Source organism: Miniopterus schreibersii (assembly GCF_964146895.1).
Source record: "Miniopterus schreibersii genome assembly, chromosome: 5".
Lineage (NCBI taxonomy): Eukaryota > Metazoa > Chordata > Mammalia > Chiroptera > Miniopteridae > Miniopterus > Miniopterus schreibersii.
Window position 1 is genome coordinate 13,034,191 of NC_138106.1, and position 23,610 is coordinate 13,057,800.

Sequence of the window (23,610 nt, forward strand, 5' to 3'; positions counted from 1 at the left end):
GTTTTATAATGATGTAGATTTCCTCTGCCAAAGTCAAGATCATCTAGATCACACCAACAGAAGACTATTTATTGCCAATTACTGTCTGACACAAATGAGCCTGTATAGGTAGTAAAGTCACTAGACTACGTGTGCATTAAGTTCTAAGAATTAGGGAGGTGGTTGGAGCCAGACAATCATTTTAGAGTAGAATCCAGTGAACAAGGTAGCAGACCAGGCTGTGTTACAAATTAGTTGTAGTAGGGAATTTACTAAAACTCTCCATGTCTCATGGATGACATTTTCCTTGTTAGAATTAGTACTCTATTATCTAAAAATTATTACAGCAGGTTATAAGACAACTCAATAGAAAATGGCAAATTCAAAATTTAAAATGGCAGAAAAAATAAATAGTAAAACTAATATACATGTTAGCTATCAGGCCTCAAGAAAGGTAATATATTTACAAAGCAGGTTTTAAAGCATCAGTTCTATTACCTACAAGATTAATGTGAAATTAAATAAAAACACAGATTAGAAAAATTTTTGCAAAGTATAAAGTACTATGCATTTAATGTATTTCTTAATGTAGATTTTTTCATTCCAGAAAATGCAACTTTGAAGAAGAACTCTATCTCTGTTCACTTTAATCTTTATTATCCTTTTTGATTGTTAAATTTGAATACACTGAAATATGTAACCACGACATAGCACATTTATATAGATGAAGATATGGAAGCCTGGAAAAATTAAGTCAGTGCTTGACTGATCCCAGGAATTCTGTTTTCAAACCAAGGGTTTTTTGTTTGTTTGTTTTTCCCCTAAATCACATTTGGCCAGAATATTAACCATTCTTCCAAAGAATTAAGCAAATCATGTTAACAAGTGCTCCTGAATATTGCTGACTTTCACCTCCAGCTAACAAGCAGGAAGTTTTTGACACTAAGATAACAAATAATTATATAACACGATTCTAACAGATAATTTTTAAATTCCATCAATTTTACATGAAATGTACTGAAGACTTAAACTAAAAAATACAACAGTTTAAAACAGCTAATGTAATGTCAGGAAAAAGTCTTAGTTTATTAAGATGATTATTTGTTTTCGAATTCTGAAAGATAGCATTATTGTTAAATATGCATGAAATGCAAATTCACTGTTCCAAGTTTTCCTGTCCCTCCGTTTGTTTCAAGTTGACAACCTCAAAAGTTAATCACAGACATAGATTTGGCAGGCATCCCAGCACCAAAAAAGGGATGTGTGGGTTAAAAGGGCTTTGCATTCTAGTCACAAACAGCACACTCGCAACAGCACAACTAAGAATTTACATCAGAAAGGATCTATTGTTCTCTGAATTTCATTACATGCTTGTGATTAAGTCCAAGTACACCTTGACCACTTGTCACAGATTTCATCTGAAAATATATAACAATTAAAGTTTGGGGCAGTGTAAGAAGCCAAATACAATAAAGACAAAAATTATAGATAGTTGTGTAAAAACACAGCTTTGATTATAGAAAATTTATGTTTTTAAAATCAAAGAGTGTGGACTTATGGGTTATGGAATAACCTTTGTACAAACCTACACTTCAGTCTACACTTCAAGAGCATCGGAGAAGGGCTATATTATTATTCAAATACTCTCAGAAATCAGTTTCTTCCATTCTGAAATTCAATACTAAAAGTAATTTAAACAATCATACTTATGAAAAACATGGATTATATATCTCTGCTAACATTTTATATAATTTTGAAAATTTATAATAACATTAAACATCCCCACACACAGTCACCTGTTTGGTTTCCCTATACACCAATAGAATATTCATATCAAGTACAATCAGGTAGACTCATATAAAAACACTGATTTCACATAACAATATTAGTATGTGATAGATACATTGTACATATGCTATGTTTTGCAATAAGCAGAAGACTATTTAGGCATTTCATGCACAGGTTTAATATGTCTGTCTTGCATACGTCTGCATATTGCATTGCACCGTCTCATTTTAATTCAGTTAAGGTAGCCCATGCTGCGTTTGTCTGTCCCTGATTACATGCAGGCTGCACACCAGTTTTCTGGCAATAACACTGAGATACTGGGAAGATTAAGTACAATGACAAAAACAAAGTGACCTCAAATATGACTCAAAATCATTTAGATTGAAGGTCTGCTCGGGAAGTATGAATCACTGTGTTTGGTTTTCACTCAGAAGAGCTGGCCAGGCCTCATTAAGGAATCTGATTAGTAAATATGCTTCACACAACATGTATTTTTGAGCTGAATTATAATTGTAACATTTTTCAATAACAGAAATCATTCGGAGGATTGCACATTTTTAAAAAAGAGGTGTAGAGGTTCAAATCGTATGTCCATTTTAATGTTGGCAATGTGAACGCACTATAAACTAGAAAAAGTATTTTTAGTCACAGTTCTTCCTTTGAGAAAAAGCAAGCTTGAAATTATCTGGCATTCACATATTCCACAACTGAAAAAATAATTATAAAACTGAAAACAGACTAGAAAAGTAATATGATGAAATGGTGTATCAGTACTGGCTCATGTTTACAAATTTTTTCCATATAGAAGATTCTGGTTATAATTAGAATATCTTATTGGAACTGTCTGCTTTATGTGGCTTCTCCAAAGGAGATTCTAAGTTCCTTGAGGAAAAAGACAGTATTTTATTCATCTCTATACATCTATAGTGCTTATCAAAGTGTTTATCAAAATTATAGTGCTTATCGAAATGACTGGAAAACAGGTAATTTTTCCAAAGATGTCTTCAATAAATACATAAGTAAACTCATCTTATCTAGCAATGGAAAATAGAAAGTAATACATACCCCAGACTGCCTGTGGTCAATTAACAATTTAGAACTCAGTAAGAAAATGCGAAATTGTCATGGTTAAATGCTGCTATAGAATGAATGGCTGTGTCTCCCCTCCCCCCCCCAATTCATATGGGAAATCCAAACATCCAATATGATAATATTGGGATTTGATTAGATCACTGAGGGGGAGCCCTCACAAAGGGGATTAGTTCCCTTATAAAAGAGACACCCGTGAGCACTCCCATCCCTTCTGCCAAATGAGGACACAAGAAGAGGGCTTTCTACGAACCAAGAAGAAGGTCTTCACCTGACACAGAATCTCCTGGTACCTTATCCTGAATTTCCAAGAGACTTCAGGAGAATTTCCATTCTGAACATTTCATCTCAAACTTTAAAATGCTTTTATATTTTCTTCTCTAACTGCCTCTTCTGAAATAAACCCAAGCTATCTCCAGGTAACTAATCTTTTTGCCTTTGAGAAGGTGTTAGAAAATGGTCAGCCTGAACCTTGCTTACTTCCAGGTGTCATGTAGGTCCTGTCTCCACCACCATCACCATGCTTCCAGGATAAATCCGTGCTATGCTCAGACTTTCCAAGTCCTCAACATGCTCATCAAACTTATTTATTGACTTTAACACTTTAAATGGCTCTAGATAGAAAATGGCTTACTTTATACTCTACCTGTCTCTGTAATTATTTGCAAGGCAATTAAAATAGTGACCGTCCTTGAATTTACTCAATTCTATCTTCACATTATTTGCCCAAAGGCATTATCTACTTGCTCAAAACTCTTTGGCCAAGACTTTGCATGAACTAGTGGATAGACTTCATAAGTCAGTTCTACTGGTTCCATTCTCTCACTCTGACACACTCCAGTATACCCAGTCCATTAGCTACATCCTACCAAAACTGCATTCTTAGCCTTGGAAGTGTGGCAGTTTCTTCATTAATTTTCCTTTAAAATACACGTTTACCCAGGAAATAAAATGTATTGGTTTGATCTCAAGTAAAATTAACATACTTCCTTCAGATACAGTAAGGCTCTTATCTTTAATAACAATGATTTCAATATTTAAAAAGATAGAAATAAAATTCTTCCAATCAAAAGAAAATGTTAAAGAAATAGTGGGAAACTCTGCATCTTGAAAATGTCCTCTCTGTTATAGAGAGATTGTCACTCCTTTTAATTTAAATTTTTAAATCCCTTCCCCTTGGAATTGGAATAAAGGACTCGAATGGATTTTAGATAAAAAAAGGTAAACAATAAACTGGCACATTTAAAATAAAAGCATGTGAATGTTGGCTTAAAACAAACTTTTTTATTTCCTAAAATAAAGTGTTTTAAGATTTTTCTACTTAAGTTGAAAAGTTGATTTAGACCAAGCCCCAAGCCATGCTACTTGCTAGTTGTGAATAATTAATAAAGAAGTCCCTTATCCCTTTAAGGAATTTTTTATTTTCATTTGTAAAGTAAGGATTAAAATAATTTGCAAGTCCTTCTCTTATAAATAAATATTTCAAGTTTCTCTGCTTTTTACAGGTATTCTTAGAAAACCCCAAACCTAACCATCTTCTTTGCTCCAGGGGAGAAGTGCATGAGCGAATGCAAGGTTCTAACCCCAGCTATAGTGGGATAATCTAGGAACTGATAATGTTGTAGGTGGCAGAACAAAATGGTTGAGGCCTAGTTCTTCCTGAGTCAGAGACTCATTTTCACTATGTTATTTCAATCGAATTCTCGGTACTTGGTGCACACTCATACAATCAAATTTCATTCACAGGCTGATAACCACATTTTGTCACTTACAGGGAAATATCATATATTCTTTGTATTATTGCTTCAGGAATAAGTGTATTATTACTGATGCTAGATGGTAAATCCCTTGAGAAAATGATCCAGGACTTGTAAATCTTTTTATTACCCAGGGGTTCAATGGCTGTACAAAGCAAAGATTTGACAAATGGAAATGAGTGAACGAAAATGAAACCAAAATCCTCAAAGATACATCTGTAAACTTTTATTTTTATTATTATCACTTTAAATTACATTTTAACATCTTACTTTAAGGTAAAAAAAAATCTAATATCACTGAAATATCTGAAAAATATAAACTAAACAATAAACACTGAATAATAATGCTATCTCTTTGATTTATATATGTATATAAATACATATACACATATATATGAAAGTGATAGTATAGAGTAATACAACCTGCTATGTTCTAGGCTCTTTCTGTGGATGGTTATATGTAACAGCACTATTAAAAAAATTCTGGATCTATCCAAAACTAGAGTGCAAGTCATCATCTATTAAGCTGTTTATCATTTTCTGAATTAAACAACCAAACAATAAATTTTAATTTTCCTTCCAGATAAAGACTGTGGCTTCCTCACTTGATAATAAAAATTATATATACTATCTTTGTTGTTTCCCCTTTTCCCAGAAAACTCTTTCCACATTGCAGTAGAGTCAGTGAAGACTTGGGATGAGAGCACAACTCAGGCCAGGAGACTTCCCTGTCTTTGTGCCCCTATATAGTCAGTCATTCTGGGGCTCCTGCGCTCACAACTGGGAAGCGAAGACAAAATCCATCCTGCTCTAAAATCTCTCCGTGGTGGTGATGGTAGAGACGATGGAGGAAGGGATGGCCGGGCAGGCTGGCCAACTGCCTTCTGGGTCCTGCACAGAATTATGACACAGGGAAGGGAAAGGTAGCCCCCAAAGAGACCCTTACAGTCCTCTGCTTTCATCGTTCTCAACAACTAGGTGCATTCTTCCCTTTTTCGGGGAATGGTAAACTATACTTACAGCAGGTGCATTCTTTTTTTTATTTTCCTAGGGATCGTTTATCATAAACTCCTTGCGTCATTCGTTATTGATATTTAAAAAGAGCTTACCCACTGGCAAGAATTCAAAATCGGACCTTTCAACCATGAGAAAACATCTTTTAAATTGACAGTTGCAGAATTGTGGAGTGTTTTTACATTGATCTTTTGCTAATGCAATTAGCAGTGTGCTTTGCATATATGACTTAACAAATCCTTGAATCATAAAAATAAAGAAAGAAATAAAAAGACACTTGTTATGAAAATACTCCTTTCTTTCCAGTGCCTGGGTTCTGATGCTAGAATCCTAAACTATTTAATCTACCATGCTCTATTTAAACATGCTGTTTGGAAATCAAAGCTGATGGAGGCCTCACTCTCCTCCACCCTTGCAGTCCCTGTCAAAGGACAGACTGCTGGGCTCACTGGGCGAAGTCACAGGCAGCAATGTCTAGAGAGCTGTAAGGCGGTAAAGACTCAATGTGCAGATACGGAAGAAAGAAGCGGAAATACCAAGAGGAGGGAGAAGTGGGTCGTATATAATAATAGCGATTATTATATATGATGCACATTTGAGTGAAGCATGAAGAGCAGTGCAAGAGAAAACAAAGAGAACAAGCTGAGCAGGGTTAGAGGAGAGGAGGGAAGCCCTTGAAAGGGAGACTGAGCCTGGCACTGAACTCAGGAGCCAAACAGTTCTGAGTTGGTCAAGTGATAAGCCGAGTAATGACCCCTAATTCCTCGCTCTGCCTCTCTGTGAAGCCCTGGTGATGATGGTAAACACCGACTTCAGAGGAGCAGGGAGCCTCGGTTCCATAAAGTCCCAAAATGCCAAACTCACCAGTTGCCATCTGCCTTGGCAAAGTGTGGGAAAGCTAAACAGAATGTAATCAGTGGTGCAGCGATCGCTTTCCAAAACTAATAACGACCTCAAAATGAAGATATGCACTTCTTACCAGAGCACGGATTTTCATAAAGCCAAATTCTCTTTGCAAGCTTCTCAAAGAGGCTTGGTTAATAAATTACCAAAAATTGTGTGATTAAAACTTGGCTTTACAGTAATATTAAGGATGATGGCTTGTATTAGTTGAACAGTTACTATGTAAGTAGCACTATTATTCCCATTTTACAGATAAGAATATCAAGTAATAGAGAAGTGAATCACTTGCTCACTTTGCAAGTGGGTGAGCAGGATTTGAAATCAAATCTGCCAGATTTCAGACACTGTGCTCTAAAGCATCATACAACCTCTGGCATGGAAGAATATTTTGTAGGCTCAAAGTGTTTGCATGCCCACAAACAAAAATAAAAAATTTTGCAAGTAAAATTGTCAAAACATTTGCTTTGACACTAAAGGGAATGTAAAGATATTTAGGTATTTAGTTTATAAGTAGAGATCTGGGCTTCGCTTAGTGTGAAATAATGTTGGAAATAAAACAGATGTTGAAGTATTTGCTGAAGATATCATTTGGGCTACAGAATCCAAATTTATTAACAGGAAACCACTACCAACTTGTGCACAAGAAAGAGTTTCTCCCCAGCACTAAGCAGCCATTGGCCTCAATGCCTGGAACTGCCATGTGCTGGCAGGAATCCATTTAGTATCCAACCATTCAGCCAGAAGGCTTCAACAACCAGCCACGTGATGTGAATTCTGAACACCTTAGAAACAATTTTGACTGGTGTCACGAAACCATAGGGACTAAGAAAAAAAATCAAAGAAACCTTTAAAAATGAGATCATTCAACACAATTTATAGAAAAAGGAAAGCTCCTCTCAAATTACTTTTTATTTCTGTAAAACCACAAACTAGCCGATGATAAAGTCAACAGAAACTATCCTGTTAGAACACTATTACTTTGCTGCAAATAAGTGAACTCAGTTGTCATAAACACCTGCAAATATGGACAGGCTTCATATGGAAAACAGTGTCAACATATCTCACAAAAGCTCTTCACAGAAATGAATTTGTTCTCTGTCATCAGAAACAGAAGCAGATTATCTACTTAGTAATCCTCAAAAAGGACATGGCAATCAAGCACTGAGATACAGGAGCAATTTGTGGCTATAATTTCATGACCCAATCCATATGGTAATATTACAAATATGTGAAACAACTTGCTCAGCAGCTTTTAAACAAGAAATGCTACAACTCAGTTGTGCAGCGCAATGTAAGACAGAGGATAACAAACACTGCTAGATACTCAGCAGCCTTCATCTCTTCAGCTACAAATTGGGGGAACTGAAAATGATGACTTCAAGTCAGTGCATGCATTTCAATCACAGTCCCCGAGACGCAGCCCAAGCAAGCATGTTCCAAATGTCGATTTTATCTATATTCATGGAATATGTTTTGATGGAAAACATCATAAATTATGAATGCTTGTGTACTGGGAGTTTGTTTTAAAAAAAATAAGGTGGGAGAGCTGTTTAGCTGTTCATTTTGTGTAACAGAGAGACAACAGATATTGTTTTGTAGTCTTGAGAAATTAAACACTGGCTAATTAGTCTTCAGTTATGCAAAGTGTGAACAGTAAGTCCAATGTTTTATCATGGAGTACATTTTCTTCTTAGAGAAAAAAAAAAACAGGCGAAGAACTAGTCATTAAAACACTCATGAATTTCAGCACCAGTGAAACAAATATAGCAAATGTTCTGACACAACATGGAATGATGGAATGGCTTTCCAAAGGTTCTACATACATGCATATATGTGCATACAAACACATACACATACACACACACTTCTAGACACACAAGTATACATGTTTACATATTTGGCCATTCAACAAAGCACCATGTTGGTGAGAGTACCTGGCATGAGAAAACAAAAACACACAGAATGCTATCTAAGAAACAGTACTTTCAGAGTAAGCACGTAGTTTTATACCCTAGGGGACCTCAATCTCCATCCTGCCTTTTAATTCACTGTGGAGTCCCAAAATGAAACCATCTAGAGGTGAGTAACTGTTGTAATTCGCAACTTGGTCTAGGCATGCATTAGATTTGGAACCCTGATTAGCAAGTCTGCTGCATTTCAATATTTAACCTGTCTCAGCAGTCAATTTCAAATCAATATTCCTCGTTTTTCATTTCAGCTTCTCCCTCTAAAGAAAACTCTGGTCCCCATTTCTATTTTTTATCCACTCTTCCAGAAATCAAATAAATATTTTTCCTGGCCTCCTTAAAATTTGAGAATAGTATTCTCCTGTCTAGTTTGGAAAAAAAAGAAAAGCAATTAAATATATTTCCTTTAAAAAATTAGCTGCTTTTATATTATAAGCTTCTGGAGGGCTCATTAGGTTTACACAATTTGTTTTACTCCAAATCTTTTTCCCACCCCTGCCATACTTTCACTACAGTCCTCAAATATTGTATAGTGGGAGGCACTATACAAATTCAAATTCAAATTCATTCAAATCCACTTTGGACACTTCAAAGCTATGGGACCTCAGGTACATTGCTTTACCTTTCCATTTCTTAATTTGTTATTTATATTTTTTAAAGAGACAGTAAAAGGTACATATAGAGAGATATTAAATAAGATCAAGTATTTCTTAGGAGATTGACCAGGACATGGCCTGTACACAAAGGAAGTTAGTATCCTCACCTACCACTCTCAAATTTAACAGCAAAACTGTGCACAGTGGTGTTTCCTTTCACGGTGAGTTGACAGAGAAAAAGATGACTGTGGCCAGCCAGCCTGGGTTCCAGTCCCACCTCGGCCACTGAGCAGCTTAGTGAGTGTGACGAGTCATGTAAACCCTTCAAAATCTCTTTGTAGCCTCTTCTATAAAACAGAATCAAACTCTTAAGGAATCTTGAAAGGTGAAATGAGGTCACACACAAAGCATGACTATGGTATACACTGAGAGCTTAATAAGGACTGACTTGACATTGTTTATATTCTTTGTCACCTTGGGCCCATTCAACACACCTGTGGCAGCCACATTTGACTACCTGCCACACATGTATTCCCCTCCCTTATCCGCCCTCAAAAAATGAACAGTAGATCTGACCAGTCATCTGCCTCAGGGGAGGCCAGTCTCCACCTCAGCAGAAAAGAGCTGACTGGTCGAGGGAATTCCCGTAATGTCATCCCCACCAGCGACTGGTTTATGAAACAACTCCAGCCAATGAAAATGGAGCGAAGTCCACGGAAGACATACAGGGATTTCCCCCCCTTTATTATTAAAATGAGGCCAGTACAAGAAATATGTATTTATCTTTCCTAACTTCAGATTTTATTGCACAAGGATGTGATATATGAACTTGTTGCAGCCGCATTTCTTCCATAAGGTCAAGAAAACAACAGCCAAAACTGAGAAGAAGCATGAAATCCAAACGTGCCTCCAGACTGCTTCTTTCATGTTGTAAGAGATTTTTATTTTTAGGCCACTTCCAATTTGTTTTTCTCTTATTTGTCCCTAAGAGCATTCTATACAGATGTAATTTCATTATGAAAGTATTCACAAGATCAACCACAAACTGATGACTTACTGAATTATTAATAATTATAGTGTTTCACATGAGAGAAGCCATTTAAAAATATAGCTTATATTTAAATATTAATGCTATAGAGCCTTAATGAATGACACTGCCCTGAACAAGCAAACTGCCCCACCTTGCAGCCACCCTGAACCCACTGTCTCTGAATCCCGTTAGTTCTCTGGGCTCATTAATCTTTTAAGTCACTAAACGATTTACTCCTTTACGAACTGGCAGTCACTCACCTAAGGTTTGGCCATTCAAAAAAAATGGCCAGAAAGCACGGCAGAAACCTGAACCTGCGGCGGCTCCTGACGCTTTCTCTGCTACTTTTCTTCAGCAATTCTTTGCTACTTAAAAGGAACCGAGTTTTAGTGAAATGAGTGAAGTTTTAGACCCAAATGTCAACTGGATTTGCATTTCAAGTCCTTTACCTATTCGACGCTACTTAACGTTTATGAAATTCAGATTCCTCATCTGTAATGTAATCGCTCAGAACCCCTGGGCATGCTGTGAATATAAAAATGCGGTAACGTATGTGAAAGACGCTGGGGGTGGCTGGCATTTTCCCCTAAGGAAGAGTCTCCTTCACCCAACTCTCGCCAGGCGCCACTGAGCCCTCTTCTCGACCAGGCCTGGACCAGGCCTCAACCTTGGCCTGGAAGGATTTGAACAAAACACCAAGGTATTTTGAGCAGCTCACGGGAGCATCCCCGGGATGACTCTAATCCCTCTTCAGTGCCTACCTGACAGCTCCAGGCTGCCAAAGATTCGCCCAGTCAGCACCTGAGGCTAGGGTGCGAAGGCACAGACAAGCGCCAGCTAACAAATCCACGTGGGCTCCGCAGCAGCCGACCGACCACTCCCTGTTCTGCTTTCTGTCATTTTTCCCTCCCCTGACTCCTGCTCTCCTATCACCCCCCTCCTCCCTCACTCTCCCTTTAAAAGGCCCAGTCACATCTGTACAAACAAGGGGAGTTCAGTTCCAATGGCTCTTTACCCGACTGAATATAATACACTAGATTCCTAAGACAGTATATACCTGAGGAAAAGCCGCCTTAGCACTAAACTAGTGTCTGCCTTTGTTTATCTTGCACACTCCTTTCTTTCAGTTAATTCATCAAATACTTAAGAACTGACACTGCTGCCCAGCTCGGTGCTGGAGCATCGCCCTGTGACCCAGGAGACGGGGGTTCGATTCCCGGTCAGGCACCTGCCCGGGCTGCAGGCTCGACCTCCAGCAGGGGGCCTGCGGGAGGCGGCCGATCAATGACTCTCATCATTGATGTTTCTCTCTCTCTCTCTCTTCTTCTCTCTAAAATCAATAAAAATATTTTAAAAAGCAAACCAGACACTGCTTACAGAGAAAACGAGGCTACCTGTAACCAAATCCTTCTGTTTCGAGGGCATGCCCTTCTTGCCCCATGTGCAGAGCTGCGTAGGACTTGACCCACCGCCCACTCCGACCCCACCCCCATGCACATCCCTTTCAGGGGGTGCATTCTCCTCCCTGAAACAAAAGAGCGATTGAGCTTCCCCTCGCTTTCGTTTCCTTCCACAGTCTCAGTTCCCTGCAGGCATTTCTGCTCTGGGGAGTGTGTTTCAGAGTCACAGTCAGCCCTGTTTGGAGTCACAATTAGTTAAAAGACACTTCACACTTCTCATGACAACTTCTCATCTCCCATCTCACCCACAGCACCTGAGCCTCGAGACTTCTAAATGAGGCCTGGGGCTGAGAGGCAGCCAAAAGGGAAGAGACAGGTGAAAGTCAACTAATAAATAGGCCCCCTTCCCCACCCTAGTCAAGAAGTTTTTAATCCTTTGATTTTCCTAGCAAGGAAAAAATACAATCTGCTTAAAGGAGTCACCCATTCACCAAACAATCTCTGTATTAATGCACAGTGTAGAAAGGAGGGCATTTTTAATAAAATGTTTCATTACAATAGAAATGGAACAGGCACTTGAAAGAGAAATACATTAGCAACTTAGGCTATTTCATAATTGCTCAGAATTCTCTACTAGCTGTTATTTTAATATGATGAGAATACTAAAGTTGAATATTTCATATCGAAATATAGCTGTGAAAGTTTTCAGTAGAGCAAAGAGGATGGCTTAATATCATTTAATAACCTATGCTGAGTTTTGTTTCTAAATTGCAGGCCACATGCAGTTTCTGCAGAGGTGAAATGCATTAGCATGGGGCTCATGAGGGGGCTTTGAAATAGAATGACTCATAGATAACCAATTAAACTGATTATAAATTACATGAAATTTGAGGGGGAAAATGAAAGTTAAAAAAATGGATGAATCAGAAGCAGTAGTAATACCTTTAATTGCAAACTGCTTCAAGCTAAAAGTGGCATTCACAATAATGGTACATTAGTGGAATAATAGTATGCAGACAAATAAGTAGATGATAAAGATATTCTGGATTATCTAAAAATGTATTCTATCCAATTAAATGCTTTTATCACTGAAGTCAGACCTAGAGAACATCATCAAATCATGGCAAAACATAGCTTTCAGGCAAGAGAGAATGCTTTGAGGTTAAATTGAATTTTACTAAAAAAAAAAACAAAAACTAGAGACAAAAATCCAAGTACCTATGGAAAAATAAGGTAAAATAACTCTTCCCTGTTTCTCTGTTTATACAATTTAGAACTAGCTTCCAATGATCATTGATTAAATAATCAACTTTTAATTAACCCCAGGATTATCTTGATTTTGAGGACTTTAAATACTTGCTCTATTGACATATCAGACATTTACTATTAATGATATCTAATCTGTTTAATTATACTATTATCAACATACCTCTCTCATTTATTTCTATACATTGAAGACTTTGAAACCTCACCGATGTAACCATCCCCTATGCCTCAGATAGGCATCAATAGAACAAATCTTACAGCAGGATTCAAAGTGTTTTATTCCCAGCCTAATTTGTTTTGCAGTATAGGAGATAAGGGAGGTCATCTTTGCTAATCCTCCTCAATTAAATAACCACTGTGATGTGATTATTTTATAGATGTTCATATATTTTTTGAAGGCCTATCACATGCATGGCAATGATATAAACAAAATTTTTAAGATAAATATCTAGACTGGCATTTAGTATATATCCAACAAACCAAATGATTACCCAAAGTTGAGAACAAATATATTTTTAAATAGGCATTTTGTTTTTCTCCAGCCGGTTAATACTGAAATATTTGCTAAGTATCTACTATGTTCCTGGCATATACATATGAATTTACAGTGAGCACCCCAATCAAGTACATTTTATTGAATGGAAAGGCTTTGTTGCCCCATGAAGTTCACATGGAAGGTCACTGGACAGTGAAGTTTCACATGCAGAATTCAGTCTATTACCATCTTCCATTGGCTCTCCAGTGCCCTGCACACTGACTATGTAGTAGGCAATTCATGTATACTATGTTTGCTGAAAGAAAGATGCCTTCGGTGATGAGATCCTTGAGCTGAGCCTTGAAGAAAAGTAATAGCAATTGCCCAGGCAAAGAAAGGAAGGAAAAGTGTGAAATACGTGAGTTGTATATACACGGGGTCCACGTCTGGGAATACAAGAAATGGCACAAAACTCTTCAACGAGCATGAGGTAGACAAAGCAGGATTGTGCAAATGAATTAAAGCCAAATATCTTAACGGTCCCAAATAAGTCAATAAAATAATTCAAGTAATTCAAATGAAAGGTACACCTCTAATTAAAATTAGAATGTGTCCATAAACATGGTCCAAAGGTAACTGTGAGGAGAATTATGACATACAGTTGTTTCTGAGAACTGTTCCATAGATATGAGTAAAACATATTTAGGTAAAAGAAGAGGGCTTATACTATGAAAATGTGATGTACCTAGAATAAAATATTTATGGACCAAGTCTTGGTCCGACCATTTTTTATGTTTTTCTTCCTGGGAAAGTTGCTTCACCACTTTGAATTTAATTTTCCTCTTTCCTAAATCAGGAATAGCATTTACCTTTCAGGATAATTGTGGGACTCCTATTAGGGCTGTTTTATCAAAGCAAATGAATTTAAAAGATAAAAAACAAGTAAATATCACTGATCGGTATTTTGACAAAGTATATGGCATATATTTCATGCTATATTTTAATCTTCACATAATCAATGTTTAGCATTTCTTTTCTAGATGACACAAATATATCACTATGTTATAAAAATGCAATTGCTCTATTTAGACAATATATTCAATATTTGTGATTGGTAGATAATATTCACAGAGAAATTAAGTAGGGTGGTAAATATAAAAGTAATCAGCAAGACTAGTAGTATAGTTACTAGAAAACTGGTTGCATATGGACAAGTTACAATAATCAAAAAACTGTCTACAAACCCTCACATACAGAGAACAAAGTAAAAATGTGCTTATTTTATTAAATTGGGACCTACTCTCTTACACTATCAGGTAGGTCTTGGCCATACTGCTTTGGTTTATTTTACAAATAGTGACATGTGTTTCTGCTCTAATTCTGTGTTTGCATCTCTAAAAGCCACTGATGCATAAAACAAATGTGCAGTAAAAAATATCATGGTTTATAGGAAAAGACAAGATTAGAGGTCAGAACATTCAAAACCTCCATATATGTGTAACCAAGCACTAACAAAAGCCGTAACAAATTTAATTAAAATACTAGCACAGTTAAATCTCTACTGGCATCTGTACCCAGCTTCTCCATCTTCTTTCAAGACGCAAGGCCTGACGGGCACTCACTTTAAAATGAAAACCACATAATTTTTATTTTAAAAAATAAAAACAACAAACAAGTAAACCACCACATAATTTTAACACAGTTTCTTCAGCCGCACTCTCAACGTTGCCAGATACATAAGAGCGGAAATCAAGATGGTTCTTAAAACTACTAAACAAACTAATACTTGCACTAAAAGGAAGGTACTTGACTCAATTTTTCATATATTTCTTAACATCCTCATAGATTGCTAAGGTGTTCTCTGCAATTGTGAGAAAGCTTGCTCTAGATCCCTTAAAAATTAATGAACTTAAGATATCATATAGATATGAACACAATTCCTGCACAGTCCCCCTATTTACCAAGAATGAGCATGGTAGTATGTATGCATCACAGAAACACACACTGAGGCAGAGAAGGCTGAACTATACCTTAAATGCATTTGATGGTCACTGGCTATAAATTTGGGTGTCAGCAAAAGAACATACTTAATAATAGCTCTAGGCAACCCAGACACTCTCAATCTCAAAACATCATCTATCAAATGTGATTTTATCAGGATTAAATGAGATGAGTGTAAATGCTCAGCACAGTTCCCAGACATAGAGTAGGGCCTCAAAAGTATTAGTTCCCTTGGATACTAACAGAAAAATTTTCAACTCTGTATATTCAATATCAAACCTATTTTTTTATTTTGGTTTTAATTTAGTATTTTATGGGGGTTTTCTTTTTATTTTGTCATGGTTTTGTTTGTTTGTTTGTTTGTTTTTGAGTTTCCCAGAGTAGAGAAAAATACAAAAACAAACAAAAACTGTGGCTAAGCACAGAAAATGAATGAAGACTATATAATGAAAGCAAATTTGACCTATATTCCTCTGCGTTTTTACTCAAAATCCAAGACATATGCTAAATAATATTAGAGTACAATCAGTGATGGAAGAAGAGATAAAGACAGAAGTTAAATCCAAACGGGAAAAGTTCTGAAGAAATCTATGAAGTATCCATAGATTTTCCATGGATACTTCAAACTTAACTTGTCATTTAAGGAAATTAAAAACAGTCAAAAACAACAAACAAAACAAGAAAACAAAAAAATCACCTAAAAGGTGATTTTTCTTTATTTATTTCCCTCTTTCTATTAAGATATAACCATTCTTTCTGCCAAATAGGCTTAAAACTTTGGGCACTACCCTCCCCCAAAGTCCCAAATCTAAGGTGTTATTTAGATCCATTAATTCTTTCATAGAAACCTGTGTCATACCCACGCATTCCTTTTTTTATTTTTCTCTGGCCCACCCATACATGGCCAGTAGATTTAAAAACAAAACGTTAATCATGTTTTCCTGCCCAAACAATGGATCCTAAAGATCTACACAAAAGAATCAAACTTAGCTGGGCCTCCAGGCCTTTCTGCCTCCCAGTTTCACCAAATATTTCCATAATTGAGACCAACAATTCATCTTTCCAAAGCCTTAACTTAATTAAATTGGATTAATACTATCCTCTCAACACTCGCCTCCTTTCGTACAACTTGATCACTCGTTTATTTCTCCCTGGATTATTTTCTCCACTTACTCTCACCATGCTCAAACCTTGTCTGCTTCAGCGAGTGGCAAAGCATCCTGGTTAAAAAGCAAGTCTTTGCACATCTTGAGTTCAAATCTTTGTTTCCTTGCTGTGCAGCTTTAGACCGTTACTTAAATTTTCTATGCCTCATAGCCCTGAAGTGTAAAAGGGGAATAATAATATGATAATAATTCAAGCGTTCTTTTTTTTTAAAGTATGTTTTTATTGACTTAAAAGACAGGAAGGGAGAGAAACAGAAACATTGACCAGCTGCTTCCTACAGGCCTCCCCACTGGGAATCAAGCCCTCAACCACTGGGAATCAAACCAGTGATCTCCCGGTGCATGGGACAACACTCAACCAACCGAACCACCCCAGCTGGGCTAATTTGAGGGTTCTTGTACAGATTAAGCTAGTTAAGACATGTAAAGTACTTACAATAGAGCCTAGCTATAAGTACATGATGCTTATTTGGCTTTATAAGTTTGTATTTTTTTTATCTTCTCAACTATCAACATTGAAATCTATGCACCACCCATTCCCCACCACACACATTTCAAACAAATACTAATATATTAAAACATAGGCATTGAACTAGAAATGAGAAAATTTAATCCTAATTATAGATAACTACTAACCATACTGATACACACAAATCAAAATAATTACTCTGTACCTCAGTGTTTTCATTCATAAAATAAAGTTAATAGTTCCTTGGACATAACTCGATGATCATTACTTGTAAGGTGGTTAAAAGCACTTTGAACATGTGGTCTATATGGTTATAAGATGCTGGCATTATATTTATTTTTAAGGCCTGAATAAGTGTTTGTTAATTGATTAACTAACAAAATGGCACAGAATTTAAGTATCATCATTACTTTGAGTTGAAGCAGTATTATTTTTTTAACCAATGGAAAAGTTTGGTGTTCAGAGACCTGAATTAAGAGTTTAAAGACCAAAGCTCTAGTTATTAAACTTTTACTTTTGTATTTGACCTTTAGTAGGTCAAATATCCTAACTGTGTGCCTGTCCTAAGCCTATTGGTTGTTGGCCCACAGACAAGACTCCAGATACAAAAAGAAATCCCTCTTCAAGACCCTTTACTGCCATCTGCTGGTAAATTGTGACAATAAGTATGTATTCTATCACCATTACTATGAGTACTGCCCCCTAGAGTTGTTCATCACACAACCAATACAACCATTTTTAGGAATGCTGCCTACTAAGGTGTCTGAGACACCACAGGCATTTAATAAATGTTTGATGAATGAGTGAATAATGAATGAGCATCCATTATCAATGAATTAGATTATCTCCACCCCATCAATATGTTTTTCTAATCACAGAGCAGCTAATAATGATTTTTTAAAATTGAATAAATGAGATGTTTTTAAACCACAGGCAGATTTATCTGTATCCCTATTACACCAAAAATATAAACAATGTCTGGCATGATGAGGCCGACATTTTACAAGATGTCCACATATCTATGATCACAATTGCTCCTCATGGCAGTACAGCAAGACCAACCAGGGCAGATTTTTATATCAGATTTTCAAATAAGTAAATAGTTGTTCTGAGAATTTAAGTGGCTTACATTCTTTGTAGTCTAGGTCTTCTGATTTCAAATCCAATGTTCTTTCCCTTTCCCTACTAGTTTTAATAACAAAACTCCGCCAAGATAATTTTGATCAATTGACCTGAAATTCTTCAAACTCTCCTCTGTTGAGTAAGACTCATAAATACTCCCAACATTCCCCATCATCTCTCTTAACTATTGTTAGTGGCACAAGTTAATATGTGAAACTGAAAAGTACACTGATAGCTATTTGGTATCTGCGCTATTATTATAATTGTAAATAGTTAAAACTTATTAAAATATTTTAAAGAATTCCATATAAAACACTTTTATTTGCTGAACAATTAAAGCTAGGTTGGCTGTATGAAGCTCAGGGATAGTACATTTAATAAAAGCATAAAAGCACCGGTTGCATCTGAAAGTACTCTCATATCAGATAATTTGGAAAATTAAAACTAATTTATAATCTTTTAAATAGGCCTGTCTTCAATATAATTGGGAGAGTATAAAGAGCACAAGGAATTTAGAATCTAGGTCAAGACAACTTGAAAAACAATGATTTTACCTTTACAAGAATATTAAAATTATTAAATTAATTTTGCATACACCAACACCCAGAGGATTCATTTTATTTTGGACCCAAATAACAAAAGCAATCCAGACTCGCTCTACCACTTATCAAGCACTTTCTTCATGCTCTTGAAAGTTCACTGCTATGAGAGATGACCCTGAAAACAGAGAAATTAAAATCATTTTCCAAGTGTCAAAAGCCAGAGGAAGCAGCAGGACTAGCAGTTCCAGGGCCTTCAGATTGACAGTCCTGGTTTCCCTCCACACCACTGCCTCGCAAGGAAACAGACACAAACAAATTACATGCTCCAGCTTGGTTACCAGCCTTGGTCTCTGTTGGGTCATTTCTCAGTCCCATTGCAACCTACTTCTACGTTTGAAAGAAAGTCATCTTATTTACTAAATTATATGAAGTTTGACTTTCTTCTCCGACTGAATGAGGTTCTTTTGTTCCACTAATTGCTTTCTAACAGGACATTATCTCTAGGAGAACATTAGCCCCTGTGTCACTGAAAAGACTCATTGGACGCCGGGGACCCACCAACGTCCCTTCTTGCTCTCTGGGCTCCAGTTCAGCATTAAAACTAAAGTGACCAAAGGCTCTGCTTACCTCCTTTGACATAAAGCAGGAAGGAAACCCTCTGGGTTATTCACTGACAATAACGATATCAATTTACATAGACCATCTTCTCTAAATGCAAATGCATATAGAGTTGATTCACTAGACCCCGAGCAAAATGAGGCTGACCTCAAAGAATCAGACCAGGGAAGGTAGGAAAAGGGTGTATAGCAGCCTCCACCTCCTTCTGTGGAGACCTTCTTGTAGACCTGACACTAGGAGACACCACACACCTGTGCTTTAATTTTTCAAGGTACCCTTTTCTGATGAATGATGACTTCACCATAAAGTACTTCAACATAAAGAGTAAATATAAGCAGATGCCTAGAAACTGAAATCACTAACTGGGCAATTCACCCCCCTCTCCCCCTGATTTTGGCTTAGGTAAGTGTTCTGACTCTGTCTGGCTGAACCAGATTGCAAGAGGGATGGATAGCTCTGTTTTTACCTTACATTTTCACACAACAATGCTTCTGTTTTACATATGTGAACATCCAGTAATAGACAACAATCGTGCTTGGATAATCTTTTTCAAAGAAGAAGGAAATCATTTTAGAAATTTAAAAGGCCTCAGGAAAGCAACACATCTGTACTCCAGTTGGGGAATCTAAATTTACACAGATCCAGACAGCAAATGCACTGTGAACCACAGAACTCAAGTTATCACTTGAGATTTATGAGGACAGAGGATGTGACCAAGTTTTGAAAAAAATAAATGCATAAGTTAGAGTTACAGAATCTCCTTTCCATTGACAATTAAACTCAGACTTGACAATTAAATCCCAACCTCACTTCATTAGATATTAATCTTGCAGTGGAAATGGGAGGCTTTTACAGAAGCATTTCTGCTACAATAGAAAAGGCTCTCACTACAGTAGAACAATAAGAACGTTGTGGTGAAAGTTAGAAATAGAACTATTAGGCCTTGTTAGCTAATTATAGTATTGGCATCCACTTAAGTTGGCCAGTTTTTCATTCCTGTCATTTTCTCCTATTCAACTGCTGCCGTTCAAAACGTTTCGACTACTTAAAAGGGAATGCATCACCGTTGTCTTTCCCCAGCCTAACTGCACACCACTTTCCAAAGCAACAGCTTCAATCGTGCTTCCTAAAATCCCCTGCAAGTACATTGTTGGAAACATATAAATCAGCAAGCTAGGATTTCAGTATTTCTAAGGCAAGCCCAGAGATCACTGACTGGAGGCCCCCTTTGTAAAAGAAAAAGCAAAATTATGAGTTACACTAGATTCATTTTTTTTTTTAAACTGCTCCCAGTGGTGTGTCTGATAGTTGCTGCTCCATCCTTAATTCAAGAACAAAACACTAGCATAGAGGAACTGGACTCCCGGATCAGCCTTGCTGTCCCTGAGCATCTCTGACTTCATTAGGACACAGGGCACATAAGTACTACATGTTTCCGTTTCACAAAAGCTAGGTCTCTCTGGTGTGCATCGACGCCCCTCTGAGTGTCATGCATTTTTTAAATTGTACTAGATAGAAGATCCTTAAAACGATGCCCTCCTTCTTCCCTGTTTTATTACAGTGAATACGGGCTCCCCTTCAGGCATGCTTCAGTCCTAGAGCTCCTCTTTCTAATGACCCTGCATTCTGAATTATAAATTACGTGAATCACAATTTCAGACATATGTTACATATACAGACTCAAATTATGTGTCTATGTGTACCAGTTAAACATGCCTAGATTCCCCTTGCATTCCCCAAATTCCAACACACTTGATGTCTACAATGGCAAATTCACAGACTCCACAACTGAGACATTCTTCCTCTCCAGATCAGCGACAGTGTAATCACAAGTCTGTATAAACTTGCTGCTTAGTACGCCCCCATCTTGTTCTACACTATCTATGCTTGGTTAATTGCAGTGGTATTTTAACCACAATTTTCAGGGGCTGCTTCTTAGTATTCAGAAATACCTGTCTATATTGTCAATGGAACAGTTAAGCATCAGCAGCAGCTCCCCCCAAATTAAAGCAGCATACATATAGGGTATAAAGCATATGTTGATTTTTTTCCTTTAGCAGTGATTGAATGAACCGATTGGGCTAATATTACCTTTAGATGGATATATCTGCAGTTTCGCTAGGACTGAAATTTTGCATACTCTGTATTAAAGGTAAATGAGCAGCATCCTACCAAGACACTTTACAAACTATAGCAACACCCAGCCTGTGCGTTCTGAACACAAAATCTGCATCCAATCGTGTTTCATCGCCACTAACACTATAGCTTTAGGGAGGAGAAGGGCAGGGAAAGGAAGGTTTCATATCCAAAATGTCAAGCCTTGCTAAGGAATGATAGAAGGACCAGCCAGAGTGGAAGGGCAGAAATAACCATTTCTAGGCTTAAAATGGAGTTCTACCACCCCCTGCTGGACACTAGGACCTACGCACAAGAGGCTCAATAATGCTTAAAATCGAATATAGTAGAGATATTTTAACTTGTGATTTATTTTTCCTCAAAAAAAAGAATTACGCGCTATACCAACAACACAACATCCTCTGCAATTATCACACATCACAAAATCACCGCTATTTTCTTTCTCTTCGAAGACTTCCACCAATGCATATTTTAGCATTTTTGTGTTCCCTATTAAATGCCCAAACTTGTCTAGATAGTTGAAAATGCCTCCATTTATTATAAATACGTTTTATGGGCTACCTTTAAAAAGCAAAATGAATTCACATCTGCCTCTAGACAGATAAGCAGGGGTAGGTAGCTTCCCCAAATTCTCTCAGGTTACTCTAGTATGCTATTCATTTATGTATTTAAAAAAAAAAAAAAGAAATAAAAGCTCCCACCAGTTCTCCGAAAGCTAACAGCAGCAGCAAAAACCCCTTACAGGTGTACTAAAATCTGATGCTATAAAAATTCCCAACCTTGAGGTATTACCGGGTGGGGGGCGGGGAGGGTGAGAATGAATGACTGCAACACATCCCCGGTTCTACCCATTCGCTTTCTCTCACAGCACCCTCGGCCCCTCTCTGGTCTCTTAGTTTCCAACAGCAATAAGCCGGCATCGTGCCCTTCCCGGTCGGGAACTGGGGTCCTGGCAGAGGGGGCGGGGGTGCCCCAGAATCGCATTTCTTGCACACAGCACACATTTCCCCAACGAGCCGCACGCCGATAGTTTCCGCCGCTCCGTGGAACACCCGCGTCCCCCTTCCTCCCGCAGCCTCGGGGACTGAACACGCACCAGCTTCTCGTCCCGTTTTTGTTCATGAGACCAGAGAAGCCAGGATCCCGGGAAAGGGAGGAACAAACAGAAAAACCAGGCAGTTTGTCCCAGCCCCCGGCTCACGGACGCCCCGCTCCAGTTCTGCATTTTCTCTTATTTAAGCCACGGAGGCGACTGCTCGCGGCCGCTGCGAGGGAGCGAGCGCCGGCGCGACCGTAACTTTAGTTCCCGCGTGTCGGTCCCCCAGCCCCTCGGCCCCCGGGAAGGGTGCGGGGAGGGAGAGGCAACGCGACCCGGCACCGCACTCCTACCTTGCCCGCTACCGACAAGCAACCCGAGCAGGTGGAAGGAGAGGAGGAGGCTCATGTTCAGGACGTGACACCGGCGGACACTCCGAAGTTACCAAGTCCAGCCCCGGAGAGCGACCCTTCCGCCGCCGCGGCCGCTGCCGGTGCCCGGTGCCCGGTGCCCGGTGCCCGGTGCCCGCCGCCCGCCGCCCGCCGCCCGCGCCTCCTCGCGAAGTGACTGCGCCGCGCTCCCTGCCGCACTATATCCAGGCGGGAAGGCGGCCGCGGCCGCGGCGGCGGCGCGGGGCGGGGGGCGGGCGGGGGCGCGGGGGCGGGGCGGGCGGGGACGGGGGCGCGGCCCAGGCGTATCCCTCCGCGCCGCACGCCGGCCCTGTCGCGAGGCGCGCGGCCCCCGGATTCGTCCGCAGTCGAGCTCGGAGACGCGGGTTCGCTTCCCGGCGCCTCGGGCTAGAGGGGCCGCGGCGACCCGGGTGCGGGGAGCAGGCCCGCGAGCGGCGGGCGCGCGCTCAGCCTGCGGGGCCCCCGCGCGTGGACGGGCCGCCGGGGCCGAGCGGGGAGGGCGGCCCGAGCTCTGGCTGCGCCGCGCGGCGCTTTGGGCGCGTTCGCCCGAGTGGCTGCCGATGCTGCCGGCGGCCGCCCGGCCCCGCGCTCCTAGCGCGCCCCGGCTTATGGGCTGCGGGGGCTGCGGGGCTGCGGGGGGCGGGCGTGTATCCTGCAGCGCTCGTTCCTGCGAGCGCGGGAGACGGGGGCGAGGACTCTCTGCCCCCGGTCCTGCTGGCTCAGACCAGCACGGCTGCCCCTTTCCCACGCTCCCGGCCCGCCGCGGCAGAGGGAGGCAGCTGGCCTCTAGCGTCCTCGGGCTCTAAGGGGCAGGCGGGAAGACGTGCCGGGTTTCCTATCCGTGTC

The 23,610-nt window shown here is 39.2% G+C and overlaps 1 protein-coding gene across 2 annotated transcripts in view; it reads right to left on the bottom strand.

Moving 5' to 3' along the window:
* The window catches only part of NCAM2 (neural cell adhesion molecule 2), a 343,351-nt gene extending 320,400 nt beyond the window's left edge, over nucleotides 1–22,951 (bottom strand). The window contains exon 1 of one of the 2 annotated variants that reach the window (XM_081138130.1): nucleotides 22,708–22,951. In XM_081138130.1, coding sequence (XP_080994256.1) covers nucleotides 22,708–22,762 — 55 coding nt within the window. In that variant the 5' untranslated portion in view covers nucleotides 22,763–22,951. The remainder of the gene's footprint in view (nucleotides 1–22,707) is intronic. The other variant, XM_081138131.1, reaches the window with a different exon arrangement.
* Between the last annotated feature and the right edge of the window lie 659 nt (nucleotides 22,952–23,610).